This window comes from Cebus imitator, unplaced genomic scaffold (assembly GCF_001604975.1).
Source record: "Cebus imitator isolate Cc_AM_T3 unplaced genomic scaffold, Cebus_imitator-1.0 Scaffold2, whole genome shotgun sequence".
In the NCBI taxonomy this organism is placed as follows: domain Eukaryota; kingdom Metazoa; phylum Chordata; class Mammalia; order Primates; family Cebidae; genus Cebus; species Cebus imitator.
In genome coordinates, this window is record NW_016107317.1 from 16,661,232 (window position 1) to 16,686,191 (window position 24,960).

At 35.1% G+C, this 24,960-nt stretch overlaps 1 protein-coding gene across 4 annotated transcripts in view; it reads right to left on the bottom strand.

Annotated features, from left to right (window-relative positions):
• Positions 1-24,960, bottom strand: part of LRRK2 (leucine rich repeat kinase 2) — a 156,939-nt gene that overhangs the window by 80,865 nt on the left and 51,114 nt on the right. For all 4 annotated transcript variants that reach the window (XM_017530421.2, XM_037739062.1, XM_037739065.1 and 1 more), the window contains 9 exons: positions 22,617-22,742; positions 22,372-22,542; positions 16,590-16,848; positions 13,279-13,467; positions 6,390-6,508; positions 5,185-5,254; positions 4,457-4,674; positions 1,606-1,856; positions 966-1,114 (listed from right to left, as the gene is read on the bottom strand). In XM_017530421.2, the coding sequence (XP_017385910.1) occupies positions 966-1,114; positions 1,606-1,856; positions 4,457-4,674; positions 5,185-5,254; positions 6,390-6,508; positions 13,279-13,467; positions 16,590-16,848; positions 22,372-22,542; positions 22,617-22,742 (1,552 nt within the window). The remainder of the gene's footprint in view (positions 1-965; positions 1,115-1,605; positions 1,857-4,456; positions 4,675-5,184; positions 5,255-6,389; positions 6,509-13,278; positions 13,468-16,589; positions 16,849-22,371; positions 22,543-22,616; positions 22,743-24,960) is intronic.

The following is a 24,960-nucleotide window of genomic DNA, read 5'->3' on the forward strand; positions in this document are numbered from 1 at the left end:
CTTTTTTTTTTTTCTCTAAACGCAGGTGTCAGTGTGCCACTTGAGACAGTCTGTCTGTTGTGTATGCTTGTGGAGGCGCTGCTGGGCTGCCTTGGTCTCAGCCACGCTGCTATTTATTCTTTGCCTGGTTTCTGTAATGGTGGGGTTAGCCCCACCTTCCCAACGGCAGGCTCTTTCCCTCTGCTGAGCCTGCTGTTCCCGGGTGGAGGATGCGTCAACTGTGAAACTCTCCTGTGAGAGGGACTCCGGTTGCTGGATCTTGTCAGGGAGGGGCCTGTCTGGTCGTATTCCCATCCTGCTTTCAACTCTTCCTTCTGTGGGACGGGCAGTTCCTTTTTGCAACCTTTCTCAGTATTAGTCCAAATCTCCACCCTGGTCTGTGTTAACAAGGCACTGGTCTGGCCGGGGCTGCCAGCCAGGGCTGTTGCCTGGGTCTGAGACTCTGGGTAGTTCTCAGCAAGGCAGCGTTTTCCTGGTCTGTATGCTGCCAAAGTCTCAGAGCAAATTGCTCTATGTGATTCAGAGAACCAAGAAGGTGATACCCCCTGATCCTCTGTGCCTGATACACTTTCCGGGTGGGGCACTGCTCCGCCTTGCCTTGGTTGGACACCTTTGGGCTGCTTTCACTGCCATTTTTGGGGGGTTAATCCTGCTGTTCAACCAGTCCTTTTACAACAAAACCAGTACCTCACTCGGAGATGCGACTATTACTTTGGTTCTGTCTCACTGGGTAGTAGCTGCATTCCGGAGAAGCTGCCTTTCGGCCATCTTCCCCTGAATCCCATGTCTTTTCATAGTTTGATAGCATTTCTTTTTATTGCCAACCTGCTAACTTTATTTTTTAAATCCGGCATCATTTTTAAACTGAAATACCACCTTTAAATCCCCACTAAAAGGTTCATATATGACTCATCTTGTACAAATTAGAAGGCCTGGTAAGGAGGAGACCCACACAGAACACTTACCAAGAAAATTCATTCTGGCACTGAAACTCTCCACTTTAGGACAAGCCTCAAGAAAGTTCTCTGATAGGGATGAAATGTGATTTTTACTAAGGTTTAAAATCTTCAGTTCCTTCAGTCTCAAGGGGGAGCATATTCCTGATATTTTATTTCTAGTCACAAAAGACAAGATAATGATTATATTGCATAAATTCATATGCTTTAAAGAAAAAATAACAAAAACAATTTGCTTTCAAAGAATAGCATCAAAGAAGATTCATTAATTTAAAAATTAGTTGTGAAAATGTAAGTCAATTGATAAAAGTTGTAATGTTCATTGCCTCAGTCTTTTATTTTATCTGTATACATAAAGACAGAGAGAAAGAGGGAGAGAGAGTCTCAGTCTGTCACCCAGGCTGGAGTGCAATGATGCAATCTTGACTCACTACAACCTCCGCCTCCCAGATTCAAGTGATTCTCATTCCTCAGCCTCGAAGTAGCTGGGATTACAGGTGCAGGCCACCATGCCCGGCTAAATTTTGTATTTTTAGTAGAGATGAGGTTTCACCATGCTGTTAAACTCATTGCTATAGCAATGTCAGCATATTTTGTTAACATCAGCATATTTAGTCAACCCTTTAATCTTTAATGAGCTCTTTCTTACCCTTCTAAAATGAGCTGCTCCAGCCTCTCTACCACGTCAGCAACATTTTCAGGAACAGAAGACAGCTGGTTATATGACAGGTTAAACTGTTTCAGAGTTGGACATTTCACTGCAGGATCTAAAACCACTGAGGGTCCAATGTCATTTCGAGAGACATCAAGGTTAGCAATGCAATTCATTTTCAACAAGTAAGAAGGAAATGATGTAAATTTATTACTGTGTAAGTCCAAATGTGTCAAACTCTTCAGAATCTGAAAAGACAATAGTTTAAAATTCTAAAGTGAACCATCTGAGGAACTTAAGTCTAGCTAATATTTCTGCATTACACACCTCTGGTAACTAGAACCATCAAGAATTTTCAAAAAGCTGAAAACACAATCCACAGTAGAATTTCAGTATGCTGATTGGCCCAATTGTCTCTGCTTATAGCATGGGTAAAATCAGAAAAACTACAACAGGTAGAGTGTCAAAAGCAGGTTCACAAAAATAGGGTTGAAAGCTTCCTTCAGCTTTTTTGTAAATTATTTCCAGAAAGAGCAAAATGGAAGCACAATAGGCCTCAACACATATTTGAATTAATGATCTAATAATAAGTACTACATAATCCTGGGAAAATGTTTTAAATGCTGTCAGAAAATGTTACATATTTTGATATAATAAGATTTAATCATAAAAATAGTTACATATAATATGTGTTTCATTTTAGAACCTCCTCTTTTTTATGGAACTTTTTGTTTCAAATTTCTACTTTCTATTTTTAAGCAATTTTTAATTTTATAATTATACTTACATATTGTGTCATTTCTTAAAAATGTTGGTATGTAATACTCTCTAAGAGCTAAAATACCAGAAATGATCACTTCTCTATGCTTTTATTTATATATCAGTATATTTATCCACACAAGAAATTCTAGAGTTTTATATGATTATAGAGGCTTCTTCCTGAACTCTTTGCCCCAGAAGTTGTTTCAAAATTCCTGCCTTTGTTTCAGACCCTTATTAACTTATGCCAAAGTAAAGATTCAAAAATTATTTTCAAGGTTTAATCAGGAAATTTTCATATTGAAAAAAAAAGTGCCATCTAATGGTGTCATTTTGAAAGAAAAAAAACACAGTTGGGCCTCTTGAGCAATAACAACAACAAAAAGTGCCATCTGATGGTGTCATTTTGAAATTTCCCTAAGAGATGGTTCTGAGCTTGTCCAGTCATCGAATGCCCGCATGTCTCACCCTGTCATAGTCTCTTCCAATTCTCTTTAACTAGACTAAATCCTAGAATTATTTTACTTGCACATTTAACAAATATAAATTGAAGGATCACCAAGCAACAGACATTAATTCCTCCACAAATCAATTCAATAAGTATCTACTAGGCTTCTACAATATGTTAGGCTTCACTAGGCACTAGAAATAGACAGAAACAAGCCTTTACAAGTCCTGTTCTCAAGGAGTTCACAGCTTAGAGAGGGCAAGGTACTTTAAATCAAGTTGGATGAGTGAATGAGAATTAGGGGGAAAGCATCAGGTGCTATGCACATGGAGACTAGGTGGGTAGGTTGGCTGGAGAGTAGAATGAAAAAGGAAGAGAAGCAGAGAGTGATGCGGTGACATTTATATTGAGCCCTGGGTGACTTAAAGTATTTAGGAAGGCAAAAAGATAGAGAAGAGAGAAAGGATACATTTCAGACACTATAGCATGACTGGGGGAGTTGGTCACCTTTCTTTCTTTTGTCTCCAGATATTAAAACCTTAGAGAAAAACACTCCGAAAATATACTTAAAATTTACATAATCATGCTTTCAAATCATCTAGAAATTGTGATAAATATATTAGGCTAAAAGAGGGGGAAATGCATTTGCAATAAGCCTTTTATTTTGAGACAGAGTCTCACTGTTGCCCAGGCTGGAGTACAATAGCACGATCTTGGCTCACTGCAACCTCCACCTCCCAGGCTCAGACAACCTTCCTGCCTCGGCATCCCAAGTAGCTGAGACCACAGGCACACCCCACCACATCTGGCTAATTTCTTTTATTTTTGATACAGACAGGATTTCTCCATTACTTAAGTTGGTCTTGAACTCTTGATCTCAAATGGTTCACCTGCCTCAGCCTCCCATAGTGCTGGGATTATAGGTATGAGTCACCATGCCCAGCCCTGAGAATTTAACAATTTAAACATTTGTATTAATTTTAATTTTTATGATTTCTTCTTTGACTTTCAAAACTATTTTGATCTGCCGTACATATAAATGGTGAGCAAAGTCAATTTTCAGAGAGCTATCCTATCAACAAACTATGTTGTACTTTACTTCTTACAAGACAAGAACTTTGACCAAAAGAAAAATCTTAAAGTTATACATTATTTTAAACTGAAAAAAAAAGCCACATTAATCATTTAGTTGAGTCTCTATTTTACAGATGAAAAATGAAGGCTTAAAGCAGGCAGAGTGACATGTTCATATTGTCATAGAGTTGGTAGCTGAGTCAGAGCCAGTACTACCAAACCAGGTCTAATTCTAGTTTACCTAATCTAATTTAAATAGTTTAAGTTGTCTTACTTGAATTAAATCATTAAAGGTATAATCAATATACACTTGATAGGCTTTAACATGTACTCTGTACAGAACCTAGAATTCCTTCTAATCAGATCTGTTTCCATTGCCTGTCCTCAAAGATGTTCCTGAACATTGCATAGACTAAGATATGTGTGCAAAAACCACAAGAATGGGGAAATTATCGCCCAGTGACACAAAAGTAGAGTGTTCTTTTGAAAGACTTAATCATGCAAGTTAGATACAAATACAAACGCTCTTCAAATTTCTTGAGAGTTACAAGGATGAATTAAATTTACTTCACATAGCTGTTGTGGAAAGCTTGTGAGTGCATTCTGGTGAAGCTCCAGCTTTTCAAGATGCTCCAAATGACCACTTATACAGCATTTCTGGCTTAAGGCATCAATATCTCTTAGTTCATTTGCTGAAAGGTCTAGTGATGTAATATATTCTCTCTCAGAAGCCAGAGAAGAAATACTTTCTGAATGCCTCATATGGGATTGAAGTTTTGATGACCCTTTTGTCAAAAACAAACAAACAGTGGAAATATAAGCAAATAATTTAAATTCATGTGGTAAAAGTTTACTGAGCACCTCCTAGCAATCAGGCTTTCTTCAAGGCATTGAATATTCAGTAGAAAACCAAACTATGGAGTTTGCATTCCAGCGGCAGAGATGAACAGTAAATAAAAAACATTTCATCAGGCAGTGTAAGCGGTGTTAAAAAAAAAAAAAAGAAAGAAAACTGGAGAAGAGGATGAAGAGTGGCATTGGTGGAGGTCTTATTTACATTTCAGAAAATTTGTAAAAAAGTATTAAAGTGTTATATAATATTCAGGAAAGGTAAATTTTTAAATCTATATTTCATTTTTCTATAGCTTATGGAAGGAATCATTAGGTAAATACATATGAAGATTATGTAAGATGAAGCTAGCACCAAAAGTCTTTGAATAATTGGAGGAAATGCAACAAAACACTGCACTCTGCCCAAAATATCTATTTACTTATGATTATATCCAAATACTTACTGAGTGAATCATCTGAAGATAATATTTTTCTTTTTCGCCTCAGTAAATCTTCATGATCAAAAATGGGTCCCTGTTAAAAAATAATGATGTTTATAATAAAATTTCTGTCATTTGTTGGACAAGAGGACATTTTTATAAGGAAAGAACCACAAAATTTTAATGGGGTTAAATGGTATTTATAATTAGGGGAAAAAATAGGCAAATAAAAAGTAAGGACCCAATTATGAAGATAAAAGAAAACAATCCAGTTCAGTGCTCAAATGACCTTAGAAAGACCTACTCTTTCTCCTTCGTTTTAAATATAAGGAAACTGAAAAACAGAGCAGTTGAGTCAAAAAGCTATATACATATAATTTCTCTCATTAATCAAACTACCTTTTATAACTAAGCTGTTTATATAAATTTGAAAGAATATACATAAAAACTGAGAGCAAATTTAACCTATTCAACTATAGTCATTCATTTCACCCATCTTAAGATCTAGAATTAACATAAAACAACCCTCATATGTTTAGTACTCAGCTATAATCAAAATTAGAACATAGGTTAGAATAGATCTTCCAAAGTGAACCTGAAAATAAGCTGGCTCCCAATTTTCTCAACTAGAGTTATCAAGCTCCTCATGCAAATATGCCATAGTCCTGTCATAGTTCAAAAACAGACAGTAGGTTGAAATAATAATGGTGTCTAAAAATTAAGTGACTTTCAATACACTAATATATATATAGATGAACAATGAATGATATTATGCTGCTCCATCTTGTTCAGTGTCCTTCAGACTTCTGTCTGGCTTCTTAGAAATCACTATAAGATTTCTAGCTAAAGTATTCATGGGACCAATCCACATCATTAGCTACAGGTCTAGCCTGGGCTCTTTTCAGAAATGGAGTTATGAAAAGAAAGAAGAAAACCATCTTGAAGTGTACTGTCAATACATATATGTCCCAAACAAATGCATACCCTGCATACTCAAAAGACTACAAATGTGAATTTAGCATCATTTACATCTAATATGTTTTCATATAGGTATGTATGTGTACATACATACATATATATATATATATATATATATATATAAAATATCTCAAAATTACAGTTTTCATGCATCAGGGAAATCCCTACCAATTGTTCCTGGCTTTGACATAAATTTTAGTTATCAAGAGAATGTCACCAGCAAAACACAACATAATCACAATTTAACTTACCAAAGAATTGGAATGCCTTTGCAAATTTGGTGAACAACGCTGCAATGCAAGATCTCGGTAAAATTCTCCTACACTAATTGAATTTGATTTCTTTTTCACAAGGAATGAGCCTTCACTTCCTATTTTGAAATGATAAAATAACATGAAGGTGAGTACGAAACGCTTACTCAATCAAAAGATCCTAGTATCATATTTCAATCATGGAAGATTAAACCTATTTTTATTAATGGAAATTTCACAGTCCATTTCCCTTGTAAAATCCTTAAAATAGAAATTGATAAGCCATGTTGGTTTTCACTTTAAAAATTCAATAACATTTTCCTTCACCCATAAATATTTATGGAATGGCTGTTATAGACTAGACACTGGGTAAGCACTGGATAATAATATGCAGGAAAAAAATGAATCCATTCCTGAGAGGAGCTCATAGTCCAGCAGAAAAGAGCCAAATCAATCAGTGGTTACACATGCTATAACAAATACATGTGTGTGCAGAGAGCAGAGAAACTTTGTGTGCCATCTGATCAGTGTGATGACTTTCTGTTTTTCTGAATTTTTTATACAGACCATTGCAATGGGGTCCTGCAGCCTGGGAAAGACAGTGGGTTAACTACCTGAATTTTTCTTATAAATTTTTCAAATCTTGCTTCAAATGTTATAATAACACAAATTATTTAAATCAGCAATTTTGAATATATTCCTATTTGAATTTCATGTTTCATGGTTTCTTTTATGGAATGATATTAAAACAAACACAATGAATTTGGCTGGCAATAATTATTTTATGAAATAAGGAAAAAGTAGAACTTTTAAAATAATATATTTTCCAGAAAAAAAATCAATAAATAAATCATATTAAAGATAAATAATATGAATGCATTTGTGAAAAATTATTTATGGTTTTTAATTCACCTACTCTTTATCTTAGAAAAACAAAAAATGCATTTTATGTCAGAACAAAATTATAAAATCTATATATCCAAAAATCACCTTTATAATATTTAGTATAAATCCTCATATAAACAGTTCCTGCCTGAGTCATTACAAATTTAATTATTTCTATAATTTAAATTATTTTAACGCTTAAGAATTTTAATAAAATAGAATTTATAATTTAATAACAATTACATAATTATAAAGATTAAATTATAATTATCCCACGTTATATGTTTGTGAAATGTCTAATTAGCACATTAGTTGTACAAGCAGCATAGTGCATTTTATAATTATTTTATGTTAAAATTTCTAATGCTTTCTTTAAAAATACTTGAAGAGAGTTCTTTCAGGCATGATGGAGTAACAAGTGTGAACTTAACCTACTGCCATAAACAACAAGAAAACTGGACAAATATATTAAATGACTGAATGCAGATACTGGTCAACAGACCACATAGGACTATGTAATATTGGAAAGAAGGGAAACAAATTATGTGAGCCCTATGATCACTCTGGCCTTCTGCTTGGAGATAATTTAAGGGCCATACATGTAAGAAGAAATGTAAACAGCCTCATGTCTTTCCTGAGATGAGGAGATAGAGATCAATATTTATGGAGACTGAGATAGCTGAGAGTTCTGGGGCAGTTACAGAAAAAGAGCTCCAATAATCTGCATCTGGGTTTCTGGAAGATCTGCACAAGAAATGTAATAGGGAATCCTGCCAGAAGAAGAAAACAATACTAACTGCAAACTTAGATTAATATAAAGTGGTTACTTCATTAAAAAATATTTTAACTATAGCTCTTAATGTTCACACACCCAACAACAGAGCTTCAAAATATATAAAGCATAAACTGATAAAACTGAAAGGGTGACCAACAATTCCTCAATTACAACTTCAATAATTCTCTTTCAAATACCATAAATAGAAAGAAAAATCAGTTAAGTCACCGAAGACTTGAGAAATTCTACCAATTTGACCTATTGATTTGACCCAGCAACAGCTGAACACACTTTCTTCTAAGTTGCATACGGCACAACACCAAGACAGACCATATGATAATCTATAAAGCATGTTTCAATAAATATAAAAGGATAGAAATCATCAGAGTAGGTTGTCTGACTACAAAAAAGTTAAACTGAAACCAGTAACAAGAAAATTATCCAGAAAACGTCCAAATATTTGAAAAACAAGTAACACTCTTCTAGATAACTCATAAATCAAAGAAGTCACAAAGGAAATTAAAAAGTTTTTAAATGAATGCAAAGATGACATATCAAAATATTAGGATGCAGAGAAAGTGGTATTTATAAGGACATATACAGCCTTAAACAAATGTTTCTGTTATAAAATAAGAAGGTTCTAAAAACCAGTGTTCTAACCTCCAGATTAAGACTCTATAATTTAAATAAAAATAAGAAAAAGGGAACAACAAAGATAAGAACAAAACTCAGCGAGAAAGTAACAGAAACAATAGAAAAAATCAATGAAACAAAAATCTGATTCTTTGAAGAGATCAATAAAATTCATAAACTTTGATCTAGACTGAACAAGAAAAAAAAAGGAAAGATACAAATTACCAATGTTAAGGATGAAAGATGAAATATCTTCGATCATTAACAGGATAATTAAATAATTATTATAAGTAACATTAAACAAATAAATTTGGCAACTTATATGAAATAGCCATATTCTTTGAAAGTTCTAAATTACTAAAATTGACTTAAGAAGTAAAAGAAAATTAAAATAATCATACAACTATCAAAGTTATTAAATTCTTAATTTTAAATATCCTCCCTCTATAAGTTTAAAACCTAGATAGTTTTTGCTGGTGAATTCTCTCAGACATTTAAGAAGAAAATAATACCTTTATACAAACTCTTCCAGAAAATTGTAAAATTGGAAACACTTCCCAATTCATTTCAAGAGGCCAGCATTACTCCCATAATTACAAGGAAGCATAAAACTACAGACTAATAATGCTCACAGATGCAAAATTCTTAACAAAATTTTAGAAAATAAAATTTAATATTATATAAAAACGATAATGTACCATAACTAAGTGAGATTTACTCCAGGAATGCAAGTTGGTTTAACATTAGAACATCAGTCAGTGTATTTGACCATTTTAATCAAATAAAGGGGAAAATATGAATACCTCAGCAGATGCTAAAGAGCATTTTTCAACACCCATTAACGATTAAAAAAAAAAAAGGCTCTGAAAAAATGACTAGGAAGAAGCTTCCTCAATTTGATGAAGGGCATCTATGAAAAACTACTGATAATGTCATAATTAGTGATTAGAGACTGAATGTTTTTCCTCTAAGTTTGGAAACCAGGGAATGATGCCCATTCTGACCAATTCTATTCAACATAGTACTGGAAGTCCTAACCAGTGCAATATGACAAGAAAAAAAAGACATAAATATTAGAAAAGAAGTAGCAAATCTTTCTTTATAACCAAATGGTATAATGGTGAACAAAGAAAATCCTGTGGAATTTATAATAAGGTACTGGAACTTATATGATGTTATGAGCTTATGATATTTAGAGGATACAAAATTCATGTAGAAATAAATGAATTGTATTTCTATGTATCAGCTGTGAACTACTGGAAATTCAAATTCAAATACAATACCATTTATAATAGTATCAGAAAACATGTAATACATGTTAGAAATTGTAAAAGACTAACTGAAATATATATCACATGCATATGTCAAAAGACTAATTATTAATATATTAGTTCCCTCAAATTGTTTTATAGATACAATCTATATAATGTATATATTATGTTATAAATTATATTAAAATAATATATAGGTAATATGATTTAATTTATAAATTAATAATATATAAAATCTATAATGTGGACTTAATTACAATAAAAATCCCAGCATAAAGTTAGTTGCTTCAAAATTTATATGGAAATGGAAAAAAACTAGACTAATAAGAACAATTTTTTTTTTAAAAGAACACCAGAGGACTTACATTACCTGATTTCAAGACCTGCTGTTAAGCTAGAGTAATCAAGACAGTGTAGTATTGACGTAAGTATAAGGTATAAATCAGTGGCACAGAATAAATAATGCTAAAATAGAACCATACCTAAATAGTCAATTAAAGAGAATAAAGCTTCCATTAATTTAATGAGAAATTATACAACATTTTCAACACGTAACGTTGGAACAACTGGATATCCAACAGAAAGAAATAAATGTCAATCCTTCATTGACACATCACACACAAAAATCAACTTAAAATGTTTTAGACCTAAATGTCAAACCTGAGATTTTAACACTTGTAAGAGAAAACATGGGAGAAAATATTCACAAATTTAGGATAAAAAAAAAGATTTCTTAAGTGGGATAGAAAAAGCACAAACCATAAAAGAAAACACTGGAAAACTGCATTTTACCAAAATTTAAAACCTCTGCTTTTTGAAAAATGGAATGAATAACATGAAAAGACAAGCTGTGACTGGCAAAAAATATTTGTAATATAGATACCTGTCACAGCTTCTATAGAATATATAAAGAACTCCTAATGTAAGACAACCCAATTAAAAGCAAAATACTTGAACACTGCACACACAAAAGTAAGAATGGCCAATAAGAACATGAAAATATCCTCTACATAATTAATCAGGGAAATGAAAATTACATCCAAATGAGTTAAGCCTCCACTAGAACACCTTGAATTAAATTGACTGAAAACATCAATTACTAACAAGGATCTAGAGCAATCAGAATGCTCATGGACTGCTGGCGGGGGTAGAACATAGTACAACCACTGTGGAAAACAGCAAGAGACACAAGAGTATTTACTGTATTATTCTATTTATAAAACTAGGGAAAACATTAATTTAATCTACAGCGTCAGGAAGCAAATGATTGCCAAGGATCAAGGGCAGGGGAAGGGGATGTTTACATTGAAGAGATATGAAGGAACTTTCTTGAATGGTAAAATATTGCATAACCTAATAGCCATGAGGACTATATGAATATGTTAATTTTCAAAGCACATGAAAATATATACTTAAAGAGAATGCATTTTATTTTATATAAATTATATATATTTATATAAATTAATACATTTGATTTTAAAAAATAGTTTGACATGAGACACAATATTTTAGAATAACTCTCATTTTTTGCCCTCTCAAATATCCTCATTCTATCACCCAAAGTTTTCAATCATATTGTATTAATAAGAAAGCCCTTCACTCCATTTCTACCAAACTGCTTGTATTAAATACATCAGCCTAATCACTGTCATTATGTATTTTGCCATATTAATTTTTTAAAAACTTTTCTCAGGTAAGCTATTAAAATACTAATCTCCCAAATCATTTTATGAGACCAACATCATCCTGATACCAAAATCCAGCAGAGACTCAACAAGAAAAGAAAACTTCAGGCCAATATCCATGATGAACATAGATGCAAAATCTTCAATAAAATACTGGTGAGCCGATTGCAACAGCACATCAAAAAGCTTATCCACCATGATCAAGTAGGCTTCATCCTGGGGATGCAAGGCTGGTTCAACATATGCAAGTCTATAAACATAATTCACCACATAAACAGAACCAAAGACAAAAACCACATGATTATCTCAACTGATGCAGAGAAGGTCTTTGACAAAATTCAACAGCACTTTATGCTAAAAACCCTCAATAAACTAGGTATTGATGGAACGTATCTCAAAATAATAAAAGCTATTTATGACAAACCAACAGCCAATATCATACTGAATGATATGGAAGCCAAAACTGGAAGCATTCCCTTTGAAATCTGGCACTAGACAAGGATGCCCTCTCTCACCACTCCTATTCAATATAGTACTGGAAGTTCTGGCCAGAGCAATCAGGCAAGAAAAAGAAATAAAGGGTATTCGAATAGGAAAGGAGGAAGTCAAATTGTCTCTATTTGCAGACAACATGATTGTATATCTAGAAGACCCCACTGTCTCAGCCCAAAATCTCCTGAAACTGATAAGCAACTTCAGCAAAGTCTCAGGATACAAAATCAATGTGAAAAAATCACAAGCATTCCTATACCCCAATAACAGGCTTAAAGAGAGCCAAATCAAGAATGAACCACCATTCACAATTACTACAAAGAGAATAAAATACCTAGGAATACAACTAACAAGGAATGTAAAGGACCTCCTCAAGGAGAACTACAAGCCACTGCTCAACGAAATAAGAGAGGACACAAACAGATGGAGAAACATTCCATGTTCATGGTTAGGAAGAATCAATAACATGAAAATGGCCATACTGCCCAAAGTGATTTACAGATTCAACGCTATCCCCATCAAGTTACCAATGACCTTCTTCACAGAACTGGAAAAAACCACCTTAAAATTCATATGGAACCAAAAGAGAGCCCGCATAGCCAAGTCAATCCAATGCAACAATCTTACATGTTCTTCACATGTACCCCAAAACCTAGAATGCAATAAAAAATAAATATTAATCTTGTGTTAAGCTGTAATCAAGATAAAACATTTTTATTAAGCATTTCCTGTTTGCTAAGTATTGCTGCAGACATTTTACATACATTTTTTTTTCTAATTATTATGTATAACCTTCCAAAGTTGACATCACGACCTTTAACAAGGTTAAGGGGCTTACACAAGCCACAGGAGCTAGTCAATGACATAGTGTGGAATCTCATTCAGCCTAGTCAGAGTTTATTCCCTGCAATATTAACCATTAACCAATTAGTCAGCATCACATTTAGAAGCAGAGAGACACAAGACAAACTTCCTTGACCCACCGCTTTAACCAAAGTATAGTAAGCATAACTGTTTGTGATGATAAACACATTTCTACTCAAGTTTTTCCAAATGATTGAAATCCGGTTTTTCTTTTCAGGTCCTATTGTTCAATGTCAGTGTATAAATATAAAACATAAAAGAATTTATTTTTTTATAATAAATACCTTCGCTATCCAGATCATCACTTTGAGCAAACACACTGTCCATAGAACAGTCAGGAATAAGGGTCCATTCATCAAATTTATGCAGCACATCTTCAGAAAAATTTCCATTGCTGCCTGAGGCTGTTCCTTCTTCCACAGCACTTTTCATCTGATATCTGATCACCATTCTTGCTAGTGTAGATGCTATATCTGAAAATAAAGATATACACCAGCAACTTAGAAATCAATAATTATGCAAAAATAAGCATACATAGGACCAAAGTTCTTATGTATTCCTATGCTTCTAGAGAATATTTCTATTTTTCCTTCCAAAGTCACCTTACAATAGTGATTCTGAATAATAAGCAGGCGGCAAATCATATTTTGTTAAAAAAAAATAACAATATACAGTGCTTTGGTGTAGATTACAAAATTGAATCTCTATGGAACCAATTTTATCCAGGAAAAGGCCTAGGCTTTGAAGCCAGACAGGCCTGTGTTCAAGTCATAGAAATGCCATTTGTGAGTCACATAAGCTCCCTGACTGTCAGTGTCCTCACCTGGAGAATGAAGATGATAATATATACAGCATATGCTGATGGAAAAAAGTAAATGAAATGATGCATATAAAATGTTTAGCACAATGCTTAGAACACAAACAATGCTAAATAAAGGATGTTGTTATTTTTATAAAGTTTGCTGAGTGATTCATTCTACTGGGAAATTTGAAGGAATTTCAAAGTCAACATTCTTCTCACAACTTCATTACATTTTGTAATAGCTCTGCTATGAAGAAATAAGTTGGCAGAGTCCTCATTGTTCTACATATAGCCAAGAAAATTTCTTCAAATATTACTGTCAGAGCTCACACACTTGTATGTCACTCAGTCAAATAGTACCTGAAAAATGTTTTAAAGCAATGATCCAAAATGTTCTTTACTCAGACCAGCTGCCAGTGAAATCACAATTATACCCTCCAATTAATCAAATGACATTACTATGTTCTTTAAATTGGGTAAGACATGTCAATGGTAAAAACTTCATACAGAACAAAGAGAATACAGTGAATGATATATCTCCCTCCATCCCTCTCCACGAGCCCACAATTCCTCTCCATCAGATGGTGAAGATTAAAGTAAGCAGGTTTTTGGCATGAGACTAGTTTAAGTAATGAAACATGGGATCTAACCAATCTACTCCAAAGACCCAGAGACAATCAGAGAACTCATTTTGAGAGAGTTTTATTTCATATTCAAACTTTTATGGCTGTCATATTCCAATTGCATTTTCATCAACATCAGCATACTAAAAACACTGTTCTGTGCCCCTTTTTTTTTTTTTGCCATGGAGTAACGTAATCTTTATCAGGACGTTAAATTTGCTACGTTTCCCCCACAAAGCATTCCACAACATGAATGTGGCATGATTTATTTGAATAGTTCCTCTTGGGGAATACTTAGGTTTTTTCATACTCTTTTGCTATTATAAACAATGTTTTAATGTGCATTTTTGTATATAATTCCTTGTGTACATTGAGAATGTCTTTATCATAGATTCCTAACAGTATATTGCTGGTTCAAAGAGTATGTATTTATATTAAAAATATTAGTGGATATTGCCAAATTGCCCTCAGAAGAGGACAATTTAAATTCATATCAGTGTATGAAGCATGTTTCCACATGTGTTTATCAATATCAACATAATGTATTACACAATTTTTATTTTTTGCCAATATTGGATATTTAATTCAAAATGATCATCTGCTATGTGCAAAGTGCTAGTATATATGGTAAGGTTACATCCATGAACAAAATCGACATTGACTTCATAGTACCAATATCTACCAAAAAGTAGATTATAAAAATGAAAAAAATAAATTATATAATGTGATGAGTGGTAATACAGGTGAGAAATAAAGTGCTATAGGGTCATGTAATAGAACCTTTCAGACAGATGATGGGGCTGAGACAGGAAGAATGAAGAGATAGCCAGGTGAAGAGAGAATTTACAGTTAAATAGGGAGAGTAACACTGGAAAAAGCCTGGAAGTAAGAGTACATGAAGTACTTGAGAAACTAAGGAAAATTCAGCCTGATTGGAACTTTTGGAGCCCACTGAGAAGTTGGAAACCCTGATGTACAAAGGCACCAAATTGCATGGATAGGTACTTTTCTCTAGCAGCACTTAGCTATCTGGGTGAAAGTGGGGGGAAAAGTAGAGTAGCAGACTGACCAAAACTGGAGTTTTGCTCGTGACTACATCATAAAAATGAGAGAAACAAACATGATATTTGCAAGATGGTCCTTAAGATGATGAGTCATGGAGTATGATGACCATGGGGAAGGAGATAGGCATGGGACTGAGTTAACACAGGGAAAGCTGGGAGCTCACATGTTAAAAACACATTTAGTGTGAATAAATGAGAGCTCAAAAGACAGAAATGGTGTCAGAGGATGGTAGCTTACCATGAATACACATAATATGTAGAAAATACACATCAGCTTGAAAGTATAAAGAAAATGCATTATTAATAGAAATATAAGTATATTCTCAGTTAAAAATGCCAAGAAAATATGTCTGTATGCTTTTACATACATTTGAATGCATATGTATATGTAAGCATACAAAAAGTTTGGGAAACTATCCATATTAATTACTTATAAGGTATTAAAATAAGGTATTTTTATTTTCTTTTTTATAATTTTATATTTACTTATTTTTAAAACAGGAATGTCTTACTTTAATAACAAAAATACAATATATTAAAAAGTAGCCCCGCAAAAACCTTCCACTATTCTGCTCTATTTATTATTTTATTTATTTATTTATTTATTTTTGAGACAGAGTTTTACTTTTGTCACTCAGGCTGTAGTGCAGTGGCATGATCTTGGCTCACTGCAACCTCCACCTCCTGGGTTCAAGCGATTCCCCTGCCTCAGCCTCTCAAGTAGCTGGGATTACAGGTGCCCACTACCAGCCCAGCTAATGTTTGTATTTTTTGTAGAAACTTGGTTTCACCATGTTGGCCAGGCTGGTCTCAAACTCCTGACCTCAGGTGGTCCACCTGCCTCGGCCTCCCAAAGTGCTGGGATTACAGGCGTGAGCCACTATGCCCTACCTGCATTATTTTTATTAAATACCTATTTGCTATCTCAAAAAGAACTTAAATGTGTCATTTTGAAGTATTTCATAGCTGAAAAAAAAATCCAAACCTTTGCAAAATTTTTGCTTAAGGGCTCTCAGACTGGCATGAATAACCACCAAAAGACAAGTGACTTTAAAAAAAATACTAGTAAAAATAAGAACTGTAAAAAATATTCCGTTGATACTTACTTGTTTGTTTCCTTACATTAGAAGCCTTATCTGGAAATAAAGGACCAAGCCAAGAAGGTTCAACTTTCCCTATACAAAATCCTCCAAGGCAAATGCTATTGTTGGCCACATCCAGGGCCAGCCTCCGTAAGAGTAAGCTGATGATCCGGCTGTCGCCTTTCCCAATGCTTATCGTCAGCGCTTTCCGTACATCTTGTTCACGAGATCCACTATTCAATAAGAGCTCCACCAATTTGGGACTGCTCCCTTTCTCACATACCTTTTAAAGAAAAAAAAAAAAGTATATTAAAAACCTACATTTCTTCCTTTTAGGAGACTGGCAAATCAAACTTGGTGTGAGTTTTTTGTATGTCTCCAATTTAGAATGAAACCAAATAAAACACGGCAAAACTGACCCTTGAATGGATTGGGAAATGAAATGAGATTAATGCCATACATGGGAGAATAGCATGAATAATCTGCCACATGAGAGTCAGTTTTCAGGAAACAAACAATATTATATGGAGACAAAGTTCCATAGGCCTGGCATCAAGATCTCTGTTTACATCCAGACTCCACCAATTATCCACACTTTCTGAGCTTCTGTCTTCTCACTGTAAGATATCTGGGAGACCAGTACCTTAACACAGTAAATACTACTATCCTGCCTTCATTTGTGACATAGAATAACTAAATGGGGATATAACTACTGTAAAATGTATTAATGCCACACGCAAAGGACAATCATTACTCCTGTCTGGTTTTCCTGAGCTCCTCAGGACAAGCATCTGAATTTCCTCAAAGATATACCTTGTCTCTCAGTCTTCGACCTTCCTCTGAATGTTATGTTTTCAGAACATGTGTTCAGGGTGGATTAGCCTGCTAAGTGCTACAAAAACTAGAACAACTCAGTAATCCAGGAGAAGCCTTAGCAACCTGTGGCAATGCACACTGGCCCTAGACGCTAGAAAGGAGCTATCAACTTGAAGACCAAGATAATAGGTAAAAGAAATAATATCCATCAGTTACTGTGTTAAATCCTGTACACACGTGATCTTTAATCTTTAAAAAAAATCCTATGGCATAGCAATTATTACTCCCATTTTATAGATGACTATTTAGAAAACACATAATTTGTCACTTATAGCTGGCAAGCAACAGAGACTTGGATGTGAAGCCAAATCTGCTGGCTTTAGGACCTGTGCTTCTTTCATTACCCCAAATTAAACACTATAAAATGAAAAGAAGACCCAAAGATCCAAAGTACCAACTCAGAGGAAAAAGATATTGGTACAGTTTTTGAATTTTCCAGAATTAAAGTGTTTCCAAGGGATTTGAGGGGACATTCACGTATGTGGCTGGAAGGCACCAACTAAATGCCCACCAGTCTCCAAGTTCACCCAGCTTCAACCCATCCTCAAATTCACTACAGAGCTATGATTAAGTCACCGTCCTCTTTAAAAACCTTCTAATATGCCGCTGCTTCAGAGCATTCTTCCAAACACTGAATGTAATTTTTCAAACTCATTACCTTTTATGCTATTTCTATTATCCTAAATGTCTTCCTCTACTCTTCACCAGCAAAAAGGTGTTCATTCTTGAAAAATTATCTTCAAAATTTTTTGCAGAGAAGTCCTTGCTACCAACCTCTCAGGCCATAAACACCATTTCTCCTCCAGGCCCCCATCCATTTCTTTTAATATAGCACTAAGCACACAAACATACATACCCACATGCTTTCTTACTAGAATGCAAAGGCCTGTATATTATTGCAATCCAAACTGTATTCCTGAAGCCTAGCACACCTAACAAATGTATTTGATATAAATTGCAAATTATAAAAATTCTCTTTAAAAGCTCATAGCAAAATTAAAAGAAAGGGGGATAGAAGGAGAAGGGGGGAAAGGAAGGAAGGAAGGAAGGGAGGGAGGGAGGGAGGGAGGGAAAAAGTCACAAATGCCTTCTCCTTTAGCCCAGTAAAGTTTCTTCTCTAAGATATGCCACTCACTCCTTACTTTGTACTAAAGTGATTTGTGTTTTATGTTCTCATCAATGCCCCTGACCCATACCGTCCTGTAAACTATCTTGAAACAAGAAACCCCTTTTATAATTCTCTGTTAATTATCTAGCACTATGCTCTGCACATTATTGTGGAAGGAATTTTCCTTTGAGGATCCAAAGTATCCAAGCTGACTTCAGGCATATGGTTCCATGGGGAGAGAGATACATGAGAAAGTGAATCTGAGAAAAGAAGTAAATGCCAGCAAAAATAAGAGTTAATTTCGCCGGGCGCGGTGGCTCAAGCCTGTAATCCCAGCACTTTGGGAGGCCGAGGCCGGTGGATCATGAGGTCAAGAGATCGAGACCATCCTGGTCAACAGGGTGAAACCCCATCTCTACTAAAAATACAAAACGTTATCTGGGCATGGTGGCGCATGCCTGTAATCCCAGCTACTCAGGAGGCTGAGGCAGGAGAATTGCCTGAACCCAGGAGGCGGAGGTTGCGGTGAGCAGAGATTGCGCCATTGCACTCCAGTCTGCGTAACAAGAGCGAAACCCCATCCCCCCCCCAAAAAAAAAAAATCAAGCACAAGTTCACAGGCACCCTTTAGAGAGATGTCCTGGGAAGGTGCCATGTGGATCTGCACAAATCTTCTCATGAACANGAGGCGGAGGTTGCGGTGAGCCGAGATTGCGCCATTGCACTCCAGCCTGGGTAACAAGAGCGAAACTCCGTCTCAAAAAAAAAAAAAAAAAAAAGAGTTAATATCTTCAAATCCCACAGTTATTGCCTTTAGAATATTCACACGTTTATGAAAGTAATTTCAACTTCACAACAGGAAAATACTATTGCTCACATATATTTATTTTTACTTTTAAATAATAATGAAGAAAATTCACAATATAACTAAAGATTATCAAAGGCATAATTTCTTATTCCTGTAATCTTTCCCGCATCATCTAATTTATAATAAATGCAGCACACAATCAAAACCAAATTATTCAAACTGTTATTTTAGAGTAAATGAACACCACTACCACCACTACCATGAACCAGCTGTGTAGCCAAGAGATTACAGCAGGCACTGTGGAGGTGGGTTTTGCACTATTTACCAGGAGCTTGTTCTTAGACCAGTTACTTAATCCCTCGGTGCCTCAACTTCTCACTTGTACAACGGAAATAACATTAGAACCTATTCGACCTATTCATAGGTTGTCGGAAGGATTAACTTGTGTAAAGTATTTGGAGTAGTGCCCAGGTGGTAATGAGCATGAAAGAGGTATTTGGTTTTGTTGTTTGTTTGTTTTGAGACAGTGTCTTGCTCTGTCACCAAGGCTGCAGTACAGTGGTGCAATCATAGCTCACTGCAGCCTTGACATCCTAGGCACAAGTTATCCTCCTACCTTAGCTTTCTTAGTTTGTATCGTATCGTATCGTATCGTATCGTATAGTATCGTATCGTATCGTGTCTGACAGGTCTGGCTCTGCTGCCCAGGCTGGAGTGCAGTGGTGCAATCTCAGCTCGCTGCAGCCTCAACTTCCTGGGCTCAAGTCATCCTCCCACCTCAGCCTCTCAAGTAGCTGGGACTATAGGCAGACACCACCATGCCCAGGTAATTTTTTGATTTTTTGTAGACATGGGGGTCTTACTATGCTGCCCAGGCTGGTCTTGAACTCCTGAGCTCAACTGATCCTCTGCCTCGACCTCCCAAAGCACTGGGATTATATGCATGAGCCACTCTGCATGATGCTAGGACTACATGTGTGTCCCATCACACATGGTTTTTTCTTTGTTGGTTTGTGTTGTAGAAATGGAGTCTCACTGTGTTTCCCAAGTTGGTCTCAAACTCCTGGCTCAAGTGATCTGCCCACCTCAACATACCAAAGTGTTGGGATTACAGATGTGAGCCATTACGCCCAGCCTCATATTATCTTTATATACTTCACTATATTTTTTCCATGATTTGACGAGTTTTACCTTGAGATTTCTAACCATGCATTTGCATACCCAGTATTAACCCTCCATATTCTTTTCTACCAATCATGTATATTCCATTATTAAACTCTCTGCAGAAAGCCTAACACAACTCCACCCTTGGTCTATATAGTTCTTCAATATGCAACCTCTTGGTAAGTGAATAGTCTTGATTATCTTATTTTGCTCTGGCACAAATAAAGTACATACAATAAATTCATCCACAAGATTTAATCAGCATTTATTATTTGCTAGATATAAATAACCTCTGACGACTGGGATAATTTTTCTAAATTTAATACATAATCCTTGGATTTAAGATTTTGTTTTAAGAAGAAAAGATAAAAATAAGCACATACAGTTCAAAAGAATATGGGAAGAGGAATAAAATGAAAACCTTGTTATATAGAAAGATTTGGATGAATTGAAAGAAGAGTTAATGATTTCCTGCGGGGAATGTAATACAGTTGTACTCAGCTGCTTTTAGATAAGTTCTTTCCTTAATGTGGACTTGGAAAAAGAAGTTTCTTTTACTTCTTTGGTATTTTCAATTAACATTAATGCAATAATAGATGCACAGTAAAAATGTACTAAATTATTAATGGAAAAATTTAATTATCTTTAATAAAGAGAAGCTACTATTTTTAATGTTACTTGCTTAAAGGAAATTTGACTAAATTCAAATAATTAGAATATTTACGTGATTTTAATGCATAAATGGTGCATGAAAATGGGTTACAAATTCTGTTTCTTTTTATGTTGATTACTAATTACTAATTAATCTTAACAGTCAACAAATTGATTTCAATCCATAGGCAAGGAGGAAATTAAATACAGTAAGTCTTAAAAAGTAAGTTATTAGCAAATATAGAACTTTACTGATTATTTAATAATGTGTACTAAGTCACTACATAATTGCTTTGTTAGAAATATTAAATTTCTAGAAAATAGACATAGTGCTACCTGAATGCTAGTATAAACTCTAACACTTAAACAAATAATACAAATCTGAAATATAAGCAATGAATTTAGTAAGTATTTATTGAATACATACTGTATATAAAGCAATGACTTAGATATTCTGAATGATACAAAGATGAACACTATACCTTGTTATTTTCATACAACTCATCAAACATACAAGAGATATGTATATATTTTCATGGACTGACAGAAGAAGTAAATCTTAATTTTGTTTGGAGGTTTGGAGGTGTGGGTAGGACTTTATTAAAGAAAAATTATTTGAATTATGTTTTGAAGGAAGAGCAAAACAATCATATAGATATGTGTTTGCATGGATCATGAGGGAAGGGAGAAGGAAAGAAAGACCACAGTGTTACACAACTTTGTCCAATAGCAACTCACGTCCGTGTGAATGGCACCCACAAAAGTTTGCTGTCCACAGCCTGCATAGCTGTGTGCAGTAGCCCTCAGGGGAGAACTTTCTAGAATACTAAAAACATCCCCCAAAAATGGCTAAAAAATCATCAAAACATTGGAACTATGTGTTATGTTGAGTGTATCTGGAGAGCAAGTTGTAGGAATGCCAAGTAAGGAACACATTTGCAAAGTTATTTATCAGCTTAACAAGATAAGTAAACAGATAAAATGAAAGATTGGACTGGATAACACCTCAAGGACGCTATTATTTCTGGAATTCTATAAATCTAAATCCCTGCTACCAGACACAAGCAATTGCAATAAACTGGTAAATTTCTGTAGTGAAGAATAATATGAGGTAAGTAAGAGACACACAGTGGCAGGGCTCTTACTTACATCCTTTAAGAATAATAAGCAAAGATACAAGTGAGGCCTTGAATATTTACCTGACAAATTAAAGAAGTTGCCTCCTTTGCTTGATTGGCATCTGCTCCCAATAGAAGCAAACATTCAACCATGATGCTGTTATTCTGATCACAGGCTCTCTCTAGCATCACATTTTTTAAGTCATCATCCATAGCTACTTTTGCAAAACACTTGCAACAGAGGTTTAGAAACTAAAAAAAGTGGAAATGAGAATTAGAGTCAGCTAAATACGTAACATTTAGGATGCAAGTGAAAAACATTGTACCTGTTGATCCTTTTGTTCCATATTCGAAGACATCTGATGGAATATTACTAAGTCAAATGAATGATTCAGCAGCAGCTTGGAAAAAGATGCTGACAATTCGAGGATTGTTAAGATTGCCTGAAATCCCTGAAAAGTATAAGAAAAAATAATAAAATAAGCAATTACAAGCAAAAAGAATAAATAGAATAAAGCAGAGAGAGTTTGTATACGAAACAATACCTAGAATGTTCATTTAACTATAGCTATACTGGGTTTGTGCTTTGAAGTATTTATCCTATAAATAAATACTCCCTCTTCTCTCGTGCCTAAGAAATACAGCAGACACAAAGAATAAAATGCTAGTTAATAAACCATGCTGTAGCAAAGCAGGAAAAAGAACTAATCCCTACAATTTGGTTTTCAAAGGTGCTTGTCTAAAGCTATAGCTATAGGATGAAATCCAGATATTAAACAGGATTAAAACGGTTGGATCAGCAGAACTACACATCCAAATACATCAACAGAGTAAAAAAAATTATTATAATATTGCAGATTAAGTTCTCCAGAGAGTCTAGCACATCCCCCAACTTTTTGCGCTGTCTTCTGAAATGTTTACCTCAAAGAGACTAGTGTGAACTCCTACATTTCATTTATGTTGAGTGTATGTAAGAAGGGCTGAGGGCACTCTGAGGATTACATTCTAATAGTAAGTTATTTATAAAGAATACCATTACTTTTTAGAACCACCTTAAGCACATCCCCAGAATCTGTCCTCTTCACCTACATGTTTTAAAGAAAGATTGGGTTTTTTACCTTAGTATTATTTAGCTTGGGTAAACCCACCAAAGATCATCTCAACTTCTTAATATTTTATTACCTCTAACACATACTAATAAAATTGGCCAGGTGCCATGGCTCATATCTGTAATCCCAGCACTCTGAGATTGCTTGAGCTCAGGAATTCGAGACCAGAATGCTCAATATGGCAAAATCTTGTTTCTATAAAAAATAACTTTAAAAATTAGCCATTTGTGCACCTGTAGTTCCAGCTACTTGGGAGACTGAGGTGGTTCACTTGCACCCACCCAGGAGAGTGGGCCCAGTAGACAGAGGTTGCAGTGAACCGTGTTTGCTCCACTGCACTCTAGCCTGGGTGACAGAGTGAGACCCCATTTCAAAAAAAAATAATAAATTAAGTTAAATCATCTAAACATTAAAATTATTACTTCGAGCTCTTCAGATGCTGAGTTTCTACAAATACTAACATTTGATAAGCAAAAAAGTCTCGATTTTATGTGTGTCTGAGGGGCCAGGTGGTCCACCTGCCTCTGGAGCAGAGGTCTCTGAAAACGAATGAACGCTGCAGCAAAGCAGGTCATGGAAATATGCAGAGAGCACATCATTCAAATTAGAAACTTTTAACACTGAACTGAAGGCTGGGTGCCATGGCTCATGCCTATAATCCCAACACTTTGGGGGGCTGAGTTTAGCGAATCACTTGAGGTCAGGAGTTCGAGACCATCCTAGCCAACATGACAAAACCCCGTCTCTGCTAAAAAATACAAACATTAGCCAGGCATGGTGGTGCACACCTGAGGTAGGAGAATTGCTTGAACCCAGAAGGCAGAGGTTGCCATGAGCCATGATTGCACCACTGCACTCCAGACTAGGCAACAGCGCGAGATCCTGTCTCAAAAAAACAAAACACTGAACTGGTTAAATAAAACATGTTGGCAGGCCAGATTTAGTTCATAGAGATTTTAAAATTTATGCCTAGATGAATTAATTCAGAGTAACTGGAAGTTCCATACCAGCACAAAATCCTCTCCTTTCCCTAGGATTACTTTTAATCAATTCTATCTTGGTTTAATCAGCCTAGCCTGAAGCACATTATGAAAAACAGTTATCAAACACGTGGTTGTTAATAATCTAAGAATTTTGTATGTTCATAACTTTATAATTTTTTTTAAAAAATTTACACACATTCTCTCATTTATTGATAATGACTGTGCAAAGACTAGAGACCAGATATTTTTATTCCTGGCCAATGCTGCCAGTTATAAAAATATTTTCTGAGTTGGCCGGGCACTATGGTTCACACCTGTAATCCCAGCACTTTGAGAGGCCGAGCAGGGCAGATCACTTGAGGTCAGGGAGTTCAAGACCAGCCTGGGATATATGGTGAAACATCATCTCTACAAAAAATACAAAATTAGCCAGGCCTGGGAGTGTATGCCTGTAGTCCAAACTACTCAGGAGGCTGAGGCATGAGAATCGCTTGAGCTCAGGAGGCAGAGGTTGTAATGAGCTGAGATCTATCACTACACTCTAGCCTGGGTAACAGAGTGAGACCCTGTCTCAAAAA